This window comes from Crinia signifera, chromosome 8, assembly GCF_055691185.1.
Source record: "Crinia signifera chromosome 8, ASM5569118v1, whole genome shotgun sequence".
NCBI lineage: Eukaryota > Metazoa > Chordata > Amphibia > Anura > Myobatrachidae > Crinia > Crinia signifera.
Window position 1 is genome coordinate 55,643,082 of NC_139224.1, and position 22,139 is coordinate 55,665,220.

General features: G+C 44.0%; 1 protein-coding gene across 3 annotated transcripts in view; it reads right to left on the reverse strand.

Annotated features, from left to right (window-relative positions):
• Nucleotides 1-22,139, reverse strand: part of CFAP92 (cilia and flagella associated protein 92 (putative)) — a 110,593-nt gene that overhangs the window by 83,085 nt on the left and 5,369 nt on the right. For 2 of the 3 annotated variants that reach the window (XM_083156434.1, XM_083156432.1), the window contains exons 2-5: nucleotides 17,651-18,005; nucleotides 8,818-8,996; nucleotides 6,451-6,655; nucleotides 1,322-1,435 (exon numbers count right to left, since the gene is read on the reverse strand). In XM_083156434.1, the coding sequence (XP_083012560.1) occupies nucleotides 1,322-1,435; nucleotides 6,451-6,655; nucleotides 8,818-8,996; nucleotides 17,651-17,942 (790 nt within the window). In that variant the 5' untranslated portion in view covers nucleotides 17,943-18,005. Of the gene's footprint in view, nucleotides 1-1,321; nucleotides 1,436-6,450; nucleotides 6,656-8,817; nucleotides 8,997-17,650; nucleotides 18,073-22,139 lie in introns of all 3 variants that reach the window. The other variant, XM_083156433.1, reaches the window with a different exon arrangement.

The following is a 22,139-nucleotide window of genomic DNA, read 5'->3' on the forward strand; positions in this document are numbered from 1 at the left end:
AGTTATTTAAAAGTCAACAATATTGCTTCTGTAGATGACTTCTGAAATATATACTGTATGTGTTCTCTATCTATCTACAGCAGGCATGTCCAAAGTCCGGCATGTGGTAATTGCAATAGGCATTATAGCGTGTGGCATAATAATGGGCACTATGGTGTCAGAGTGTGGCATGTGAGAGTGTGAGGGACCTACCTACGGGTAAGTATAGTAAGATAGGTAAGTATCAGTATGAAAGGGCTTTGGATGTATTAAAGTTGTATTTTTCATGTGTCAGTGTGTGTGTTTATTTTACTATTTTTAATACTGTAGAACTACAAGTGCCAGCGGGCCCTTTAATGCCCCGCATGCTCGGACATGTGGTTCTCCAAGTCCCAGCATGCGGGGGAAGCTTGCTGGGACTCATAGTTCCACAGTATCAAACAATAGTTTATTCTATTTTTCAGCCCGGTGACCACAGCCCAGGGTCACCGGGGACAGCAGCAGTCTTCAGCTTGGTCTGGTAAGTCCTGGAGGGGGGGGGACTGGCCAGGCTGACTGGTCAGTAGGGTTAATGCTTTGGCCGGGGGGACTTGTATAAAAAGTCTCCCCCCGGCTGTGGCATTACCCTGCTGGCTGGTTGGGCCTGGTTCTTAAAATATGGGGGGACCCCTAGTCATTTTGTCCCCCGTATTTTGGGATTGGAGCCTGGGGCCAATTGTAAAAAATCAGGGAACCCCTAGTTGCCGGGTTTCCTGATTTTTTATTACCAGCCCCTTCAGCCTGCACGGATCTGACTGATCTGTGCAGGCTGCCTATACGAATTCGTATTAGCGGCCGTATATACGATATATATATTTTTATATAAGGTTATATAGGGTTGTGTGTGTGTGTGTGTGTGTGTGTGGGGGGGGGGGGGGCACCAATATTTATCTTGCCTCAAGTAACTGGAACAAACTTATGCCACTGCTATTATTATTATTATTATTATTATTATACTTGTTTTGGATATGTCTCTTTTATTAGCCAAGTTTGGAGGTTTTCCATTAATGAACTAAACTGTATCTGATTAACCACAGTAAATTACCACGGTAACGGATTCGCTGGGGGCTATGTGGTTGAACCCAAAAGTGAACACTTATCGGGGATTATACTTATCCTGGATCCCATGTTCCAAAACAGGATTTTTTTCTCTTGAAGAAAAAAAACTAGCTTTATTTCAATAGCCCAATAAATATATTAGTCTCTCTTCTATACTCTTCTAGGGCTGGTATTCCTATTGTACTACAAGCAACAGCAAGATACTGTATGGAGTATGGAAGCAATAGAACTTTTATACACTTACCCTGAGTATTGATATCCTCCTGATACTTGATATCCCCATTCTTCTGAAGAATAAAACTTGGTCGTGGTAGACTATCTCCAAATAGCTTTCTCTGATTTAGAACCAACTGCTTCACTGCAGTAAACAAAAGAAAAGATAAGTGTATTTCCAATGTGTTCAACTAATACATCCTGTCTGCACACAGGTAGAACAGGTATACTGTAGGTTATTCCAAATAGGCAGGGCTTAAAGTGGTCATGCAGAGGAGGGGGAACTCATTTATCTATGTCAACTATTTACCCCGCCTTCCCTCCCCCAATTAGGCAGAGGTAGGGCAAGTTTTAGTGTTTTTGGCATCCCCCTGCATGCTAGAATGCTTTTCTGTGAGAATTACTGTGCAGGGCCAATGTAGAGGTTAAAATGTTCCACCTCACCATTAGAGGTGGTGGAACTCAGTTCCACTCTGTTCCCCCTCACTTTAACTCCTGCAAATAGGAGTGATTTGGGTCCTACGAGTCATTCTCACACCGAACTATCATTTGCCATTTAATTCCAAACTCACATTAATTTTTCTGAGGAATTTCATATATATTTTTGTGTTCATCCCCTGAGCAGATGAAGAGGTAGGGAAAATTTTAAGGTAAAAATGTCAGGACGGTGCAGGGCCTCTGGTACAGTACGCCAGTACCAGTGAATGATCACACACGGGAGAGGATGCGGTGAGGAAGGTACCTTTATCCATATTTACTGGGCATGTCCCAAGATTGCTCGGTTTTGGGACACAGTCGCACAACTATTATCCCAGGTTTTTCCAATACATGTCACAAAATCACCAGGCCTTTCCTCCTTGGCTGCCACATAGATGGATTAGACAAAACCTCAGATAAGCTGTCTGTACATATTCTGAATGTGGAAAGGTGTTTAATTGTCTAGGCCAGTGGTCGCCAACCCGTCGCTCGCGAGCTACCAGTAGCTCGCGGCAGCGATCGGGGTAGCTCGACCACTGTCACCGCCCGCCCCTCCATTACCCGCCGCCGTCCGCCCCTGCTTCAATTTTTCCCTGAGGGGAGGAGAGAGCATTGCGCTTCTCTCCTACCCTTCCCTGTGCGTCCCAGGTGTCCCTGTGACTGCGGCGTCCGCCAGCCAGAGCTCGCGGGCCGGCAGCCAATCAGCAGCCGGCCCGCGAGCTTTGAATGGCAGACGGCGCAGTAACAAGGAAGTGAGGGGAAGGAGAGATGCGTGCTGCGCTGTGCTCTCCTCCCCTGAAAGGGAAGCAGCACGCCATCACGCCGTCACAGGAGGACACCGCCAGCAGCACCACAGGGGGCACGGATGGCCGAATAGTTCTCTCCCCGGCAGCAGCAACAATGGTAAGTGTGCTGCTGGGGAACACATGACACTGTGGGGGCATATTTATTGGTACTGTGGGGGCATATTTATTGGCACTGTGGGGGCATACTTATTGGCACTGTGGGGGCATACTTATTGGCACTGTGGGGGCATATTTATTGGCACTGTGGGGGCATATTTATTGGCACTGTGGGGGCATACTTATTGGCACTGTGGGGGCTTATTTATTGGCACTGTGGGGGCATATTTATTGGCACTGTGGGGGCATATTTATTGGCACTGTGGGGGCATCCTTATTGGCACTGTGGGGGCATACTTATTGGCACTGTGGGGGCTTATTTATTGGCACTGTGGGGGCATATTTATTGGCACTGTGGGGGCATATTTATTGGCACTGTGGGGGCATATTTATTGGCACTGTGGGGGCATATTTATTGGCACTGTGGGGGCATATTTATTGGCACTGTGGGGGCATATTTATTGGCACTGTGGGGGCATATTTATTGGCACTGTGGGGGCATACTTATTGGCACTGTGGGGGCTTATTTATTGGCACTGTGGGGGCATATTTATTGGCACTGTGGGGGCATATTTATTGGCACTGTGGGGGCATATTTATTGGCACTGTGGGGGCATATTTATTGGCACTGTGGGGGCATATTTATTGGCACTGTGGGGGCATATTTATTGGCACTGTGGGGGCATACTTATTGGCACTGTGGGGGCTTATTTATTGGCACTGTGGGGGCATATTTATTGGCACTGTGGGGGCATATTTATTGGCACTGTGGGGGCATATTTATTGGCACTGTGGGGGCATACTTATTGGCACTGTGGGGGCATATTTGTTGGCACTGTGGGGGCATACTTGTTGGCACTGTGGGGGCATACTTGTTGGCACTGTGGGGGCATACTTGTTGGCACTGTGGGGGCATACTTGTTGGCACTGTGGGGGCATACATGCTGGCACTGTGGGGGCATACATGCTGGCACTGTGGGGGCATAACCGGCACTGTGGGGGCATTGTTGGCACCATGGGGTCATACCTGACAATGTGAGGGTATTCCTGTTTCTGGCACTGTGGGGGCATACCTGGCACCGTGGGAGCATATGTATATCTGGCACTGCACTATTGGGGGCATATGTGTATCACACCCCCATTTTCCATGGCCGCACCCCATGTGGCTACAGCTCTTAGAGAGCTGACTATGCCCCCATAGCGGAAAAAATGGGGGATGTAGCCTCGCTGAACCTTCTAATTTTTGGCGCGTGCCTTCGGCACGCAGATGACTCTTCTCCTCTGCCTCCAGTGTTGGGAGGTATGTTTTGGGGCATTGCAGTGTGTGGCATAATGTGTCAGGGGCATTACAGTTTGTGGCATTATGTGTAAAGGGCATTTTTTGGGATATTATGCAGATTTTTAATTTTTTTTTACTTTAGTAGCTCTTCGGGCGGTTTATTTTGTCGCGAGTAGCTCCCGACCCAAAAAAGGTTGGAGACCACTGGTCTAGGCATTGGAAATGCTAGGATCCTCCACCATTCCAACAACTACTGAACAAAATTTGGTGTGTGGCGGCCATGGAGAGAATATCAGCATATCTCAATGATACATCCCATAAATTCCTATCTACATGGATTGCCTGGTTTACATTTAACACCCTGACCCCTTACAGATCCATATCAAATGACTTCTCAGACCTTTTAATTTAAGTTAACTTAGACATTATAACTATTTGAAAATAGCTATTTTTCGATTTGCGCTTATCCTTTTTGATACATTCTTACCTGTACTTGGCCTCTTTCAAACTGTTTTACTTTTATTTTCTTCTATGTTTTTCTTATTCTTTCTTATCTATCTTAAGGTGCCCATACACATGCCGAAAATCGCATGCGTTTGAACATTTAAAGTTAAAAATGCATTGCATCGGCAATAATCGCACCGTGTACCTGCGGGATGCAATGCGATGCACGTCCCCGCAGGTACAATATTGTAAAGGACAAAAAGTATCTGCAGGCAGTACTTTTTGTGCTTCATTGCATCGCATCAGTTTTGGAGTACATGCGTTGCGATGTCCATTACAGACTGTTAACTTTAAAAAAATTTAAAAAAGCATTGCATCGCACACGCACAGTGCAGCACATCCATTTCAAGTGCCAAAATCGCATGGCACCTTGGAGTTCAAAACGCACAGCACACTGACATCGGTGCGTGTATGGGCACCTTCATTTTATCATTTGTTTATTTATTTTCATATGGATTAGTGTAAATATAAATATGTTTTTTTGTACTTAGGTTATCGGCATTTCTGATTTCAGTGTAGGGTTGGGGCATTACGGGCTTGATCCCTCAGCCATGACACTGATTTATCTCTTTTTACTTTTAGAGCCAGATTTATGGCACCGATAAAGGACTATGAAAATTAGATGGGGAAATGCCTGTGTAAATTTGGTTTATATATATCAATATTGTCAGGGCTCATTTTTGTCTAACACTGATTATTATATTTGGTTATGTAGATTATGCGAAAATTATAAATAAATCATAAAAAAAAAAATAATCAGTGCACACTTGAGCTGGTATAAATAGCATAATTTAGCAAATAAAGGCATGACAGTTTTACAGGGGATGTTCTCTAAAAACCTTAAGAAGGGTTTAATTGATGTGCGACCTGGAGGTGTTGTATTGAGGGGTTTTTGAACACAACATACTGAAAATTAGTTTTAGAGACAGTTTTCCGTACCTCAACAAGCTAAAAATGGTAATAATTTGTCCACTATAATAAAAAAGGGGGGGGGGGGGGGGGGGGGGGGAATCACCCATTTGACACCTTAGACACCCTTCTATATGGTCCTGTTATTGGGACCAGGAAAGATATTCATGTACTTATGCCATTTTACTTGATCTAGTAGTTTAAGAACCTTGCCGCACTTCCGCCATCTCTAACTGAATATCGCATTCCTTTGGTGTATGCATTCACGGATACATGCAAGTTCCATAAAACCAACTCACTTTCCCAGATTTGTTCCTAATTGGATTGACCCCCTCAGTGTAGTGAAAACAACAAGGAGAACCCCAGTATCTATGCACCTTCCATGGTCAGGCACAAAAATTGCACTGTCTTGTTGCAAATGCTGTTAACATGCATAGTGTGAACTAATTCAGATCGCAAACAATAGTTTGAAACAGATCAGTGTCCCTGCAAAAATTGAGTGGCCTCTAGTGGTTACTGGCGGTACTTCACCTCATTGAAGTGAGTTTCACAATGATAGTTTTATTGGTATACAGTCACTGAAAGGATTAAATGCATGAAATGAGATAAATGGGTTCTGAGTAATCTTTAAAATTAAAGTAATAGCAACCTAGATCATTACAAAAGCAGCTGAGTTTTACTGTTTCTTAATGTAATGTTTTAGTGTTTCTTTATTACCTGGCCTTCCCTTGATTCAATGCAATGGGTGCCGGACGGGGTCCCGACAGTCAGGATCCCGACAGGCATTCCCCCGATGTTGGGATCCTGACTGTCAAAACACTGTCAGCTGGGTTCCCGACGGCCGTCGGCTATTTTCCCTCGTGGGGGTCCACAACCCCATAGAGGGAGAATAGAATAGGTGGCTCGCATAGCGAGCCACCGTGCCCGCAAGGGGCTTTGTTGCGCTCGCCATGCTGTCTGGGTCCGGCCAGTCGGGATCCCAATGTCGGGATAATGACTGTCGGGATCCCGACTATACCACACCCCAATGCAATACATTTAGCAAGTGACTTACAATGTACGAAGAGGGTTAGCGAGACTGAGATTTACCTTCCCCTTGTTTCACCTGCAACACTCGAAACGCCTTTGGTCGATCAAATCTGGCTTTTGCTGACACTTTGTCCTTCGTATCCCATATCTTCATGTGTATATGATGTGTTAACGCTTTCAGTAAAACTTCTTTTGTGACACAGAGATCAACACTGTGGCTCCATATCAACCATGTTTTATCATTTTCCTGCCATGGTTTTAACAGCTATAAATACAATTATTCATGTAAATTAGTGTATTTTTTTCTTACAAGGTTTTCGAGACATTTCAGAATTCAATGTACTAACTTGATATATTATTCAATAATTATCTTTTATTTTTAAAGCGCTCACAGATTATGCAACACTGAACATCGAAGTCAATAGCATACACACATCAGCCAGAGCTGTCACAAGGGGGGTGCGGGCTGCTGTGATGTCAAACAAAATGCAGGCTCCTCCACAGCAATAGGAGCTTGATGTTGCAGTGTGAGATAATCATGCTCCTATTACTGATGAGCAAGCAGTGCTCAAAGAGTCTCCAGGGCTGCCCACAAACCCTCTGTAGTCAGATAATCTGGGACTTCCCATGAGGCCACATCCCCATTATTGACATCAGTAGGGCTACTGTGAGGCCACACCTAATGTCCATGAAGTCTGACATTTCAGGGGTTATCTTGGCCGCAGTGTTTATCAGCGACCTCGGTGCCACCACTGCCATCAGACATAACATAAATGATAGGTGAACTCAATAATATTGATTATCTTGTTCCAATGGCACCTGTCAGGGTATGAGCTATAGCAAGTAATTCATGTGTTGGAATCAGGGAAAACAACTCAACTGAAAACAAACAATCCAAGGAAGAACAACCGGCAGCTGTTTCATGGGCACCCATGATGGAAGTACTGTCCGATCTTGCAGAAGAGCTATTGTAGCACACATTTCTGAAAAAGTATCAGAACCCTGCGACAGAGACAGGCTGATCAAGGCCAGCACTGACGTCACATGCCCTCCCAGAAAATACCTGCATTTTTTTTCTGATGCACCCAGAAAGCAGCAGGATGACGCTCATAAATGGCTGCTTCCTGTCAGTCAATTTGCAAGGGGATTGGGATTAGATTCTTCATAGTCTGCGCAGTTGTTCGATAACTGATCACTGTGTAAATTTGAACAACAGCGATCAGCTCTGTATAGCCCCCTGCATATGGTGCTATTCTTACAAAGTCCTGGTTTGTGTGTAGTCCATGATTCCGAAGCGTATGGTGTCCAGTCTCGCTGAGCCTCTTGCTGATCCATCTCTTCCACCATACTAACACTTGCCTTATGTCACCCTCCTTTCTTTTACTAATCCTACTACTCTTACTTTGCCAGTCCATTGCTTCATTCTTCCTAATGTGATTTCCTCCTCTTTCCCACAGCGTTCCTTCCTTCCAAGGTCACTTATATCTGTAGTACCACTTTTCTAATTTCCCCCACCTAGTTAGCTCCAGTGCACCGTGTGGCTACTACACTTCTGCCGGTGGCAGACTACCTTCTAGAACATAAAGCCTTGAACCATTGTGAGCGCAGTGAGCCATGCGAGGGGCTGCGGTACACTCATTCGGTATCTATGTCAACTAAACTCGAAGTTTGGGACAAAAAAAGTGAAAAACTCATGTCGACCTTTTGACTGTTGACCTATTTCGACGTAAGCCCTGTTAACCTTTAGTGGTTGACCTAATGTATGTCGACCTTCATACAGTCAACCCTTTGACCCATACCTTGTCTCAATGAGTCAGAATCTGTACAATAATTCAGCAATTGATGTCTAGGAGACTTTTACCGCTTTCAGATCGCAAAATGCAGGGTCACACCAGGACTTTGAAACGGTTCAGTCCCGGTGCAACCCTGCATTTGGTCTGTTCAGATAGCATCAGCGAACCAGCAATATTGCCGGTTCGCTGACATCATCCCCATTGGTGTGAACAGGAAATGGGTCGTTCGACCCGATAAACCAGTTCACACCGCAAAGCAACACGGCAATGAGCCGGTGAGAACCCTTCTTTTTAACCGGTACCTATTGCCTTGTTGCTACCCGTTTGCGGAACCTGGTAAACCCTTTCACATCGCACCAATTACCAGGTTGAACCGGCAAGAACCCGGTTATTAGGTGCAATGTGAAAGGGGTATAAAGAACAATGTGGTGACTCTCTGACCCCACTTACGGCCAAATCTCCCCTTATTAAGAGCTGCTCAGCTAAGTAGACTGTAGTGCTGTCATGGTGTCTTATTCAGACTTTTCTAATTTAAAATACATATCTGCACAAGGTCAGGTGTAGGGTAAATGCAAAAAAGTACACACTTATAATAATGTCTGCAAGATCATACAAATTACAATAGTCAACTTACCCGAGACTCTTGCTCCATGTACAGCTTAGCCACAACCCCAAACAAGACTACATCTACTTTAGTGGGTTCTGTGTCCTCAGGGAGAAGAAAATATTCAAAGTGGAAATACTGCTGAGCTTTCGGAGCCTCAATCAACTTATTGTGGTGCTTATGGCCAGTTTGTCCATTGGGTTCATCTTCTACAGATAAAAAAGAAGGACATTTTACTTGAAATTACTTCTACTGTATAGATATTTCTTTGATGCAAATAAAACAAATGATAGTACAGTAAAAAACTATGATTTATCAATGAATACCACAAAAAATAGGGAAAGAATCAAACTGCAATGTCCAGATAGTGATTTTGGGGTATATATAATGTCTTCAATGACCGCTGACGAACTGAATGGCTGTAGGTTCTTTACTAGGACACTGCCTTTATAGTAAAACAGCATCATTTAGAACTCTATGCACCGTTAAGATTCATTTGATATCATACACGGTATGGGTTTGACCACCAGAGGGCGGCAGCACAGTACTTGACAGGTACATAAGCCATCTAGTCAGGTGCCACCATCCCATGATGAAAGATTCCTGTCATCTGTGTGAGACCCGCACAATTCTACTCTTTGGGAGATTTTGAATAAAAAATATACAAAAGCAATATACTGTATATGTTTGGTGATCTATTACAGATTAATAAAGAAAGAGAAGGTGACTATTGGGCCGATTCAGACCGTTTTTTTGGGGTTCGAATTCAGCCTGTCCCCGATGTTCAGGGCTTGCGCATGCGCGATTACGCACATGTGCAAACCCCAGGCTTTGGCTTATTTCACACTTGCCGAGCCATTCACTCCGGTAGGGGAGGCGGGCAGGGGTCGGCAGCCATAAAAACACTCAGTGCCCGCCCCAAATTCGGCAGATAGCAGCCAGAATAAAAATCAGTCTTGTGCGACCATGGAATGATTTATTTGCCGTTCGTCCGCATGCGAGGGGATGTGTTAGAGCAGTGGTTCCCAACCCTGGTCCTTACGTACCCCCAACAGTGCATGTTTTGCAGGTCTCCACACATAGGGGGTTATTCTAATCCACTCTTTCTGACAAAATCCTTCTTAGATGGACAAAACCATGTGCACTGCAGGGGGGCCAGATGTGACATGTGCAGAGAGAATTAGATTTGGGTGAGTCATTTTGTTTCTGTGCAGGGTAAATACTGGCTGCTTTATTTTTACACTGCAATATAGATCTCACTTTGAAGTAAAACCCCACCCAAATCTAATTCTCTCTGCACAAGTAACATCTGCCCCACCTGCAGTGCACATGGTTTTGCCCATCTAAGAAGGATTTTGTCAGAAAGAGTGAACTAGAATAAGGCCCATTGTCACAAGTGCTATAATTAGCTCCACCTGGGGATCTTTTCAAATGTGCCTGAATAATGAGTGCACCTGCTGGGTGACCGGGAAAACGTGCACTGTTGGGGGTACTTGAGAACCAGGGTTGGGAACCACTGTGTAAGAGAGTGGATTCACGCTCTGGGTGAGTGGGGTGTGCGGCAATTGTGAAATTCGCAGAAGCCATGTAAACCCTAAACATCGGGGAAGGGGGCGAATAACAAATGGGTCTGAATTGGCCCCTGAATGCGTTATCTTTACGTTTTTATCACCAAATACTTATATTTATTATATTTTGATATTTGATATATAATCTAGGTGTCATTGCTTCATTTCCATGCCTGTGTATGCCAGGTGCCCACCATTATCAGCAACCATATGCTACTACTGAGCTGCATCAGAAAGAAGTATATGTATGTACAGTAAGTAGCAAATCTACATCTACATATACCCCCATGTGGCCTAGCGCATGAGCAGTGGACGGAGATGTGAGGAGTTCCAGCTGGCCTGCTTTTATGGTGTCTAATACTGCGGTGGTATGACAGCAAACCTCAGTATGAGATCTCTGACCTATATCACTGTAATCATCTGAATAAAGACAATTTCCCAGATATGGACACTATGGAGCCCACCTTTTATGTTTGATTTTTAGATACCATTTACCTCGTGGTTAAGGAACTTTTAAAGGGACTCACCAGTTTGTGAATAGGATCAGGGTGCAAGGAGGACCTGCGGTAGCTACTAGCAACGGGTCTCGTAAGGAACTAACAGTGCTCTGGGATTTATATTTCCACGCGATTGGAGTTGTGAGGTGGAAAGAATTTTTTGCGCACTATATATATATGTCTAGTGTCCATCTCTTTCTCACACATGCACAAACACAGAACTAGCTTTTGCTTCGAGCAGAATTACTAATATATATACATACATTCATACATACATACATACACACACACACACGCACACACACACACACACACACACACACACATATATAGATACTAGATAGATAGATATCTATCTATAGATATAGATATATCTATATATCTATTACTCTATATACAATATGTGTGAGTCTGTTTCACTGTGAAACGTCAACCAGACAAGCTGCTACCAAATCCTGTGTTTGCTCTTGGGCTTGTGCAAACAACTAATATCATGGCAGACAGGCATCTTCGGAAGAACGCTGCTGTGTTACCATACAAACATAGGCCCTTATTCAGATCTGATCGCAGTACAAATTTGTTTGGAAAATGGGCCAAACCATGCTGCACTGCAGGTGGGGCAGATGTAACATGTGCAGAGATCGGTCAATTTGTGTTGAAATCTAAATTGCAGTGTAAAAATAATGCAGCCAGTAATTACCCTGCACAGAAACAAAATAACACAATCTAACTCTATCTGCATATGTTACATCTGCCCCACCTGCAGTACACATGGTTTTGTCCATTTTGCAAACAAATTTGTACTGCGATCAGATCTGAATAAGGGCCATAGTATCTATATGGCTGCCTAGTGTTTGTTGTGGTTACCAACAACTACAGAGCACATTGTGACTAGTAAGCTGGCCATACACAGGTCCGGCTTGTCTGATGCATGTCAGACCTGTTTTCCTTTGAACTGCCTCAGCTCCTCCCCGGGAGGGCTGCATACGATTTGGCTCTTGATTAATTTGGCCATTTTTTGCATACAACACGTCAAAACTCATTGGGACCTGCCGGGGTAGTTCAAGGGAAATCGGATGCGATACATCGCCGGTGCTAAAAATCACCCGTGATATGCTGCTGATGGTCCAATTCCGATACTGTATGTGCTGCACATAAGCTCTCACAGGGAGCTAGATTCTCTAAGCTTCAAACGTGATAACATGGAGAGTGATAAACAGCCAGCCAATCAGCTCCTACCTGCCATGTCACAGACTGGGTTTGAAAAACGTCAGGCAGGAGCTGATTGGCTGGCTGTTTATCACTCTCCAATTTATCACTTTTGAAGCTTAGAGAATCTGGCCCAGGATCTGATCCACACAGGAACACGCATCGGATCCGATCACATGTCAAACTCCTCCAAATTGGGTTGATTTCCCCCAATATATACATAGGCCGGATGAGTCGGAATTGTATGAAATCAACCCAAATCAGACCTGTGTATGGGCACCTTTAGTCCAATGTGTTGCTTGCAACTTTTTAAAAACAGCATACATTGTTCATTGTACCGATTTATTATAATATAATTGAATTTGTAAAAAGAAAGAATATGTACTTTAAATAAAAAAAAATGTAAAAAGAAGAAAGATTTTTTACTTGGTTCAACGTTAGGAGAAAAAGAAAAAAGCAAAAATAGGTATTGTTTCAGGAACAAACCATGCTGCAATACAAAGGCACCAATGCATTAAGGGTTTTGTTTTTGTTTTTGCATTCAGGGAAAATATGGTCTGCTTTTGCATGCAGTCAACAAATTCTGTCCAGCTTTGTTTTTACAGTGAAATGTAGACTTGAGCTAGAACACATCCTTTCCCAGCTCTCGTGGGAATATGGCTATACCAAGCACAATTTGCTGCCAACGCTGGACCAGGCCCCGTGTGACAGAGAGCCTGTAGACTTCCTTTAACATGCATTCACACAGCAAATGTTTCAGACTGAGGAACAAATAAATGTAATTGGACATAATGCTTTTTCCATGTCAGTAGCAAGTTCGCCCCTTGGGTGGGTTTTAGTGCGTTTATAATGTAGAGCAGATCTCGTGTATCTTGGTTGCGTTCACAAACTACAGAGTTGTGTCGTTAGCAGTCAGACTTATGTAAGTGAACGACTTTTCTTCACCAGTCTATCCTATTTTATCACACTCTAGGAAGATAAGTAAATGACAGTGAATTTAAAGGACTGCAATAACATTTTCCAATACATTGAAGACTCTGGAAATCATACAGGAATTTGAATAAATGCTTGTGAAACACACAAACTGTATCAGTTACTTTCAAATGTCCAATACTCTCTCCCTGAACACATAATAATCCCTGGGGTATGGATCATTGGATAGACACCAACTACTGTAGGTCAACAAGCAATAGGTCGGCACCACTAGGTCAACATGCCTGAAGGTCGACATGACTGAATGTCAACATGCAGAAATGTCGACAAGACTGAAGGTCTACATGGGTTAGGTCAACAGAGTCATTAGGTCAACACTAGCATTAGGTCGACGTGGGGAAGGTCGACAGTGAAAGGTTTTCACTTTTTTTACCCGAATGTTGACACAGTCGACATTGACACTGAACATAGCACCGTGTCCCTTCGCATGGCTTGCTACACTATTTTATTCTCCTACCACGCCCTAGTGGATGGTAGGGCATGAAATACCGCCTGTCGACACATGTTGGCTCAAAAAAAAAGTGAAAACCTACGTCCACATAACGACCTAATGCTTGTAAAAAAGTAGAAGTGTGGTCTGCGCTCGTAGGAGCAGCTTTTTTTATAATAATGCAGAGTATAAAGATACACACGATATGTGTGGGAAAATAAAATAAAAAATGCATGTAAAAATGTGCTTTGCCATTTTAAGAAATTAAAATGCTTACAGCTCTTTATGAACAGTTTTGTTGGGGATCCGAGCAGTGTGAGTTTTCCCGCACTATCGTGAAGAACCTAGGACGCCCTATCTATCCCTTTGCTTACCTAGGTTTTCTTGTCTTCTGTTTTCTCCATGTGGTGCTCGTTCCAGACCTCCGCACGCTGGCCGTGTGTGACCGGAAGTTCGGGTGTGACTGCTTCCGGTTTTGGTGGTGTGTGCGGTATCAGCTTCCCCGGGCCTCCAACGCGTTTCGAGAGTAGAACTCTTTGACAAAGAGTTCTATTCTCGAAACGCGTTGGAAGCCCAAACTTCTGGTCACGGACGGCCGGCATGCGGAGGTCTGGAACGAGCGCCACGTGGAGAAAACAGAAGGCCAGAAGACCTAGGTAAGCTTAGGGATAGATAGGGTGCGATAGTGCCGGAAGACTCACACGGCTCAGATCCCCAACAAAACTGCTCATAAACAGCTGTAAGCATTTTAATTTCTTAAAATGGCAAAGCACATTTCTACATGCATTGACCTAATGCTTATGTCGACCTAATGACCCATTGACCTAACCCATGTCGACCTTCAGTCATGTTGACCTTCATGCATGTCCACCTAATGCTTGTAGACCTAATGACCGTGTCCCTAATCCCTGTGCCTACATTAGATTGCTGTTGAATCTCCTCCGTATTTTTTGCACGTTGCAGTCACTGGTAGGAGGCCAACATAGGAGGAAACAGCAAACATGATATATATGTAGGTCTTATTACGAATGTTTCAGAATACATGGTAATCCATTGTGACAAATGTGCTTGAAAGACAAGCTGTTCAAATAAGAGAGAGAAAGATCACTACAGTATCACAGCAGGAATAATTCAGGCTGCTCAATGCTAGGATTTGGAGTGGGAAGAGACTGAGCCATAATTTGTCAGGGAATTATGCGTTATTACATTACATCTGAAGGTGTCAGAGTAATGTAGGAGCAGTAGGGACAATGCATAGCAAGGAGCACGATATATCAGGCCACATTTCTATTATTTATATATCATTACATTATTACAAAAAAATAGTCTGCTCATGTCTCAGAACACCCCTGGGCGGCTGTTCTGGTGAATGTGCTGCACAAAATGGACAGATATTTCAAATTCCTTTAGTCAGGCAATCATGATATAGGGTTCCTGACCAAATTATACAATACAAGATATATTTTCCCACTATATATATATATATATACACATATATATATATATATATACACATACATACATATACAGTATACATACATATATACACACACACATATATATATATATATATATATATATATATATATACACACACACACACACAGTATCTAGTGTCCGCGTGACTCCGAAACACTGCCATCTGTTGACAGCAAGTGAAACTACATCTACTTGCTTTGGAAGCACTTGCTTCGAATGGGCTTACACTGCCATCTGTTGGCAGCAAGTGAAACTACATCCACTAGCTTTCAAAGCATTTGCAACTAGCGGGCTTACTAGTTATATATATATTTTGTTATTGTCATATTTTAAAACACATAAGGGGGAGGGAGGCCAATCCACTGTGCCGGAATTTTGATCAGTCTTAAAATCGGCACATGCTTTAGAATAGAGTGAATCCAAAAATTGCTGATTTTTCAACTGGTCATGCAATAATTGAATAACCCCTATATAGGATTGTTGTCATTAAACTTTGCATATTGTTAACAGAGACTTAACAAGTATATTCAATTGTTTAAAGTTTTTTATGGTAGTCTGTGCACTGTCCTCTCTTGTGCGGTGCTAGCTGCTTCACTACCTGGTTGACCGTTCCGGGTTGGGTTGACAAATTGTAAAGGTAGGGTTTAGTGTAGCGCTCCGCTCCGTTGGTGTGGGGTGTATGAGTGATCCAGAGTTGGATGAATGAACAATGAGATTTTGTGTAAAACAATTTTACTTCAAATGGTGCAGGTATAAATACATTTACAGTCAAACGATACAATTGATGTTTCAATTAATGTCTCAATTAATGTTACAATCAACATGGTGGGTGGTACAAATGCTTTTGCAATAAATGTGCAATTTCTAAAATTGCTTTGCGTGGGTTTTTGGGCAAGAATGTCCGACTCCTGTGAGCCTGGACTTCTGAGTCCAGGATATAGTGACCATGGATGTTAGGAGTACATCCTAGCTAAGTGCCTTATTCTAGTTCACTCTTAGAGGCAAATTCCTTCTTAGAAGGACAAAACCATGTGCACTGCAGGGGGGCAGATGTAACATGTGCAGATAGATTTAGCTTTGGGTGAGTTATTTTGTTTCTGTGCAGGGAAAATACTGACTGCTTTATTTTTACACTGCAATATAGATCTCACTTTGAAGAAAAACCTCACCCAAATATAATTATCTCTGCACAAGTTACATCTGCCCCACCTATAGTGCACATGGTTTTGTCCAGCCAAGAAGGAATTTGCCTCTAAGAAGGAATTTGCCTCTAAGAATTAACTAGAATAAGGCCCTAATTTTCAATGTAAAAAGCTTCCTAGTTCTCTTCATGCAAAGCAGCCAGTATTTTAACTGCATGCATACACAAACAATAAATACATTTCTACTCCTTTCATTACCACATGGTTCGTTCCAGGAGCAAATTATTCCTTTTTTATCTGTTCCTTAAGACAAATTAGGTCTTTTATGTATAATCTAGGGAAAAAGTTCTTGAGAAAAATGTCTGATTTGCAGTGGTTGAAGTGGCGGGGGACGACATGCCGTCACTTCGATTCCACTGACCCAAAATTGTGTTTTTTCCCCATTGAATAAAAGTGTGCAGAGACAGCACTGTGCAGCAGGAGGCGGGGACAGTGACACTGCTCTGCATTGGCCCCTGGTCTCCTCACAGCCACCCCTGCTCATCTCACTACTACCCCCACATGGCCACCAAGGTCTCGCACAGTCACCCCTGGTCCCCTCATGGCCGTAGCAAGTCCCCTTACAGCCACCACTCGTCGGATCACAGCTGGACCTGCATGGCCTCCCTGGCTTCCACATAGCAAGGCAATGGTGCACTCACAGCTGCCGCTGGTCCCCACACAGCCTCTGCTAGTTGGATCACTGCTGCTGCTGTCACAGTCCCTGCTGTCACTCTCTCTGTCCCTGCTGTCACTCTCCATCTGCCTGTGTCCCTGCTGACACTGTCCCTGCTGTCAATCTCCCTGTCACTCTCCTTGTCCCTGTGTCCCTGCTATCACTCTCTCTGTTCCTGCTGTCACTGTCCCTGCTGTCACACTTCCTGTCCCTGCTGTCACTCTGTGCCTGTCCCTTTCCCTGCTGCCACTCTCTCTGTCCCTGCTGTCTCTCTTCCTCCTGTTACTCTCCCTGTCCCTGCTATCACTCTTCCTATCCCTCTTTCGCTGCTGTCACTCTCTCTGCTATCACTCTTCCTGTCCCTATTGTCTCTGTTCCTATGTCCCTGCTGTCTCTCTCTCTGTGTCCCTGCTGTCTATGTTTCTGTTGACCTCCTCTCTGTCCCTGAATTTTGGATCATACCATGTGGCATAATGTGAATTTTGATTCATTTTGTGTGGCATAATGTGTAAAGGGCACTGGTACTAGATAGTATAAAGGGGTCCTACAATTATATGAGGGGTATATGGCTGACAGACTCCATGTGTGAGAGATGTTAGCCAATAAGCCGACAGGTCTCCATAACAATGAGACGCCATGTGTGAGAGATGTTAGTGTGAGAGTTGCCAGAGGCATTGGCCAACAACTTGGTTTTGCCTTGTAAACGATTGCTGATTTAATATAAAAAAAAAAAGAAAATAAAAAACAGGCATACTTGCACAAAATACCGAACCGCTGGCAAATTGGGGGCTATTACAATTAGCCAAATAGGTTAAAAGAATCAGCATTACCTTTTTTGGGTAGAGATGGGATGGCAAAAGCAATTGTGACTGTGCAAGTCACTGTGTGAGACAAATCCTCCAATGTTGTTCTTGTTATATGCCCATCTGCCTCATCAAGCTCTTTCTGTAAACCTGAACAAGTGACATCACACGAGGTCTCGTCTTCATTGTTCACATCATCTGTGTCTGGAGAAGAGCCGCCAGTCCCATAGTCTGACAATTCATCCTTTAGGATTGGTGTGTGTATGACAATAGATTTGGTGTCTATAGGATCATAACCTTCTGTCTCTGCTAGAGTCATCTCACCAAAAATGATGCCCTGGAATGTTTTTTTCTTCTGTTACTATGGCCGATGTCTTCTACCCTGTGGGCACACCAAATATACCAACTCAAAAGAGCACATCAAAGACATCATCCATTTTTTCACAATTCTATAAATAAAGAAAACATTTTATCAGAGCAAATTAACTTTTCCAAATTAAAGCAATAATTTAGTAGAATTTTACATGAATTTACATGAACAATGGATGTTTCAGCTGCATTGTTTTCTGTTCTACTATTTTAGTATGCCTAGTGAAAGAACACACAATGGGCCGGATTCAGTGCCGCTATTTGGAGACTGGCCCGCTGTCCCTCCTACGGGTAGCAGCATACCTCCCAACTGTCACGATTTTAGAGGGACAGTCCCGATTTTTGGGTCCTGTCCCGCTGTCCCACCCGCGGCAGGCATTGTCCCGCTGCGGGGGGTGGCAGTTGGGAGACCCCCCAATCTAGTAGAATAGACGCTGTGCGCATGCGCACAGCGTCTATTCTCGTATGAAAATGAGGTCGCGGCTAATTAGCATAAGCCGCACCCTCATTTGCATACGCCCCGCCCCCTTTTCGGGCGCGCGAGTGTCCCTATTTCTTCGCGTCAAAAGTTGGGAGGTATGTAGCAGTGTCGTGCAGGTGGAGCCGGAGATCACCGCTGCTCTGTCCTGTGCAGAGCAGTGGTGATTGCTGAAGAAGCGCTGTACGTCTTCAGTGCATGGCGGAAAGAGGGAGTCCAGGAAGGGAGCTGGGCCTGCTTTGCTGCTAGGAGAGCACTGGGCATGACCCCAAAAAGATGAATACGGCGGTCGTGGCTATAGGCCACACCCCCTCTACCCGAAGCCATGCCCCCGCGGTATTTCCTCCCCTTTTTCCACTGGGCGCAAATGTTAGGAGGTATGCATACAGACACACACACACACACACACACACAGAGCATATGTACATACAAAGACAAACCCACACCCAGCGCACATTACACAGCACTAACCAACAGAGGACAGACGGAGGATCAATCACCGCCAGGGGACATGTGAGCACTGAGCTGCTGCTGAGGATCTACATGGCTGCTCGGTAGCTCCCTCTGCTGGTGCCTGTGGTATGCAGAGAGCTCTCTGAATGCAGCAGCAATGCCCCTTTTGTGCTACTGCAGAGTCGGAAAACAGCCCATCTCATTGGGTTTATTCACTAAGATGGGAGTTCATACAACCTGGAGGGGGCAGCATATAACCTGGACCCCCCCCTTAATCCAGCTCTGGCAGCAGGTTTGGGGTAATTTAAAAACCCCTGTCAATTAACAACACTTTCCATGTCAAATTGGTAGCATATACTAAAGATCTGTTTAAACTGAAACCACCATTCATCTCCATGCCCTCAACCAACCATTAATTTCAACAGTAGTGTTAAGGATTGACTCTGCAAAGATGGAAATCAATTGCTTATCACTTCCGATCTCCAATCTAAAGTGACAGGGAGTGCAGGGCGATATTCAGTGGTTCTCTGATTACGCTCATTAGTATTGGGGTAAGATGCTGTAAGCCAAAGTCGTAACTACCATAGGTGCAAGGGGTGCAGCTGCTATGGGGCCCAGAGCTGAAGGGGGCCATCTTTCCTGTCTAAGTATATGATTTACATACATTTATCACCATCAGTTGCTAAATAGGGGGCCCTTGCAATCTTTTGCTATGGGGCCCACGATTATCTAGGTACGCCTCTGCTGTAAGCTGCTTAACCCGATTATTTTATGGGTATAGAGTGAAAAGTCCTATTTCAGCATTCATTTGGGTCACTTTTTGCTCATTTCAGCTAACCACCCACGGGAGAAGCAAGCTGGAATTATGCTAGCGTGCCCGTCTTAAGAAGCAAATGAAAAACGCCAGGTTGGGATGAAGGGAAACATTTAAATACTGACTTTTTTGTTTTGCAAATATATGTACCTGGAATGGATGCCTACATGGACCAAGAGGACCTGCTTCATGGATTTTGTGAGTATTAAAGTGGAGAACGTGGTATGTGTGTAGGAGTGTTTTAGCCTTCGAATGATTTTTCCTCTGTGCGGCCGCATGTGAGCAGATGTGTAAGCAGATACTCAGTGGTGGAACTCGTGGGTTGTGGGCCCAGGTGCAAATATATAATCTGGGCCCCCTCCTCCACCCCAACCCAGGTTCACAATAACTCATTGATGGTTTTATGCAGCAGTGGGCCCCTTAGTTGTCAGGGGCCCCGGTGCAATGCACCTGCTGCACCAATGGTAGTTCCGCCACTGCAGATACTGTATGCCTGCACCGTGTCATGGTGATACAGTTGGCGGGGGTTTGTGCATTCGGCGGGGCGGCAGGCAACATTTACCTGCTTGCTAGGCAGCGAATATACGCAGCCTAGCAATCAGGTCTGAATGACCCCCTCTGTTCAGTGCATCACCCAAACTCATTTGCTACAGGAAGATCAATTGTTTGCGCGGGGCTGCCAGCAGTGGAAAAAAGCCTACATGATAAATCCGGGCTTTCTATTCTATTGTTTCCAAGGTCTACAACACTGAGGGGTAAATTATGGAGTTCAATTGAAGATGGGGTGTTGCCCATAGCAACCAATCAACTTTTATTGAGCACCTTCTAGAAGATAATAGATAGAATCTGATTAGTTGCTATGGGTCCCATATTCAATTGAACTCCCATCTGAGTAAATTTTAGGCGTGTACAAATCCGGATTTACAATCCTAGTAAATTCCCCCCTGATGGTGCTTTGATTGGATATTAAATTCTGTTCTATTATAAAGTGTACCCTTTCTGTGGTGTTGAGGGATTTTGGTATCACTGGATTGGATAACTGCTGGGAAACGGTTTAATATTTACAATACTACTCCATACCTCCCAACATTTGAAACTCTGTCATTGGGACCTGCGCAGTCGGTCCAAAAAAGGTGCATGACACCTCTTCAGCGATCACCAGCTGCTCTGTGAAGAGAGAGCAGCGGTAAGCTCTGGCTCTGCCCAACTGCCCCCCCTCCCCCCCCCACACACGCTCACAGGGCAGACTCCAAGTAGACTGTTGTAATTGGGACAGTTGGGAGGTATGCTACTCCCAAGGGGTGTAATGATATTTTCGATAGATGGTCATGATGTCGACAATCTGTATGGAAACACTGAAATACCAGCACCATTATTGCAACACATTTGTGATGGTGCTAACTGCACTTTAAACAGGACAACATTATCAGCCAAAAATTAGCCTGAGTTCGGAGGCCATGTGGAGTTGCTGGACGAACTTGGAGGTTTTTGAAAGGGGCTGTTATATAAGGCAAAACCACACTGCATTCATCCGGCATCCTGCTCAGCCGCCAAACTCGGAGGCTATAACATTTGGCCATATAAGTTTGTTTACCAGAGTACAGTCATATCCTGTCGGATATTTTAACAGGTGCTACAGTGGGTTACCTTTCTAATCGGCAGCAGTATATAATTTAAGGGTTAGTCAGTCCCCTGTAAAGCAAAGGAAATATAACCATAGAGGAATTAACTGCTTTTTAGGAAATGCACCACAATTACCACACAGTGGAATACCCCAGCGAAACACGTCAGTCTGTGTCACCCCAATATTTGTAGCTATTGTTAACCTACAACAAATCAATCCTTCCATTTGGATGCCTGAATCAGGACTGCAACTGGTACAGCACCACCATCTATCCAACTGGCACCAGTTCACAGGACAATATCCAAGCACTTTTGATAAAGAACTCCCACGATTCAGGAGTTATATCAAGACCTCCGTGCATTTACAAAACAAAATTTCAAAGTCCACTATAGGAACAGGATCCTATGTGATGAAAAACAGAATGGGTGACCAATTCCCACAATCTTGTTAAAGCCTATACAAATGGTTCTATGTGATGAGTTTTAAATGTCATTTTAATTTAACAATTGGTGTTATTATTGTAATCATGTATTAATAAATGTATTACTTTTATTTTACAATTTTATTTTATTTTCATCAAAAGCGCAGTTTATCCTTCTATGGTTATTTGTTGCGTTGTTTATCGAATTTGTCTACATTTATAGAAGCTGATTCAATATTATAATTGATGCCTGCGTGCAGCAATTCATTTGTGCTAACGTATCATAGGCAAATGCAGGGGGGGTTTCTGGTTGCCCAGAAACCCCCCCTCCTCTTGGCAAGTGCCTTAAATTATGAC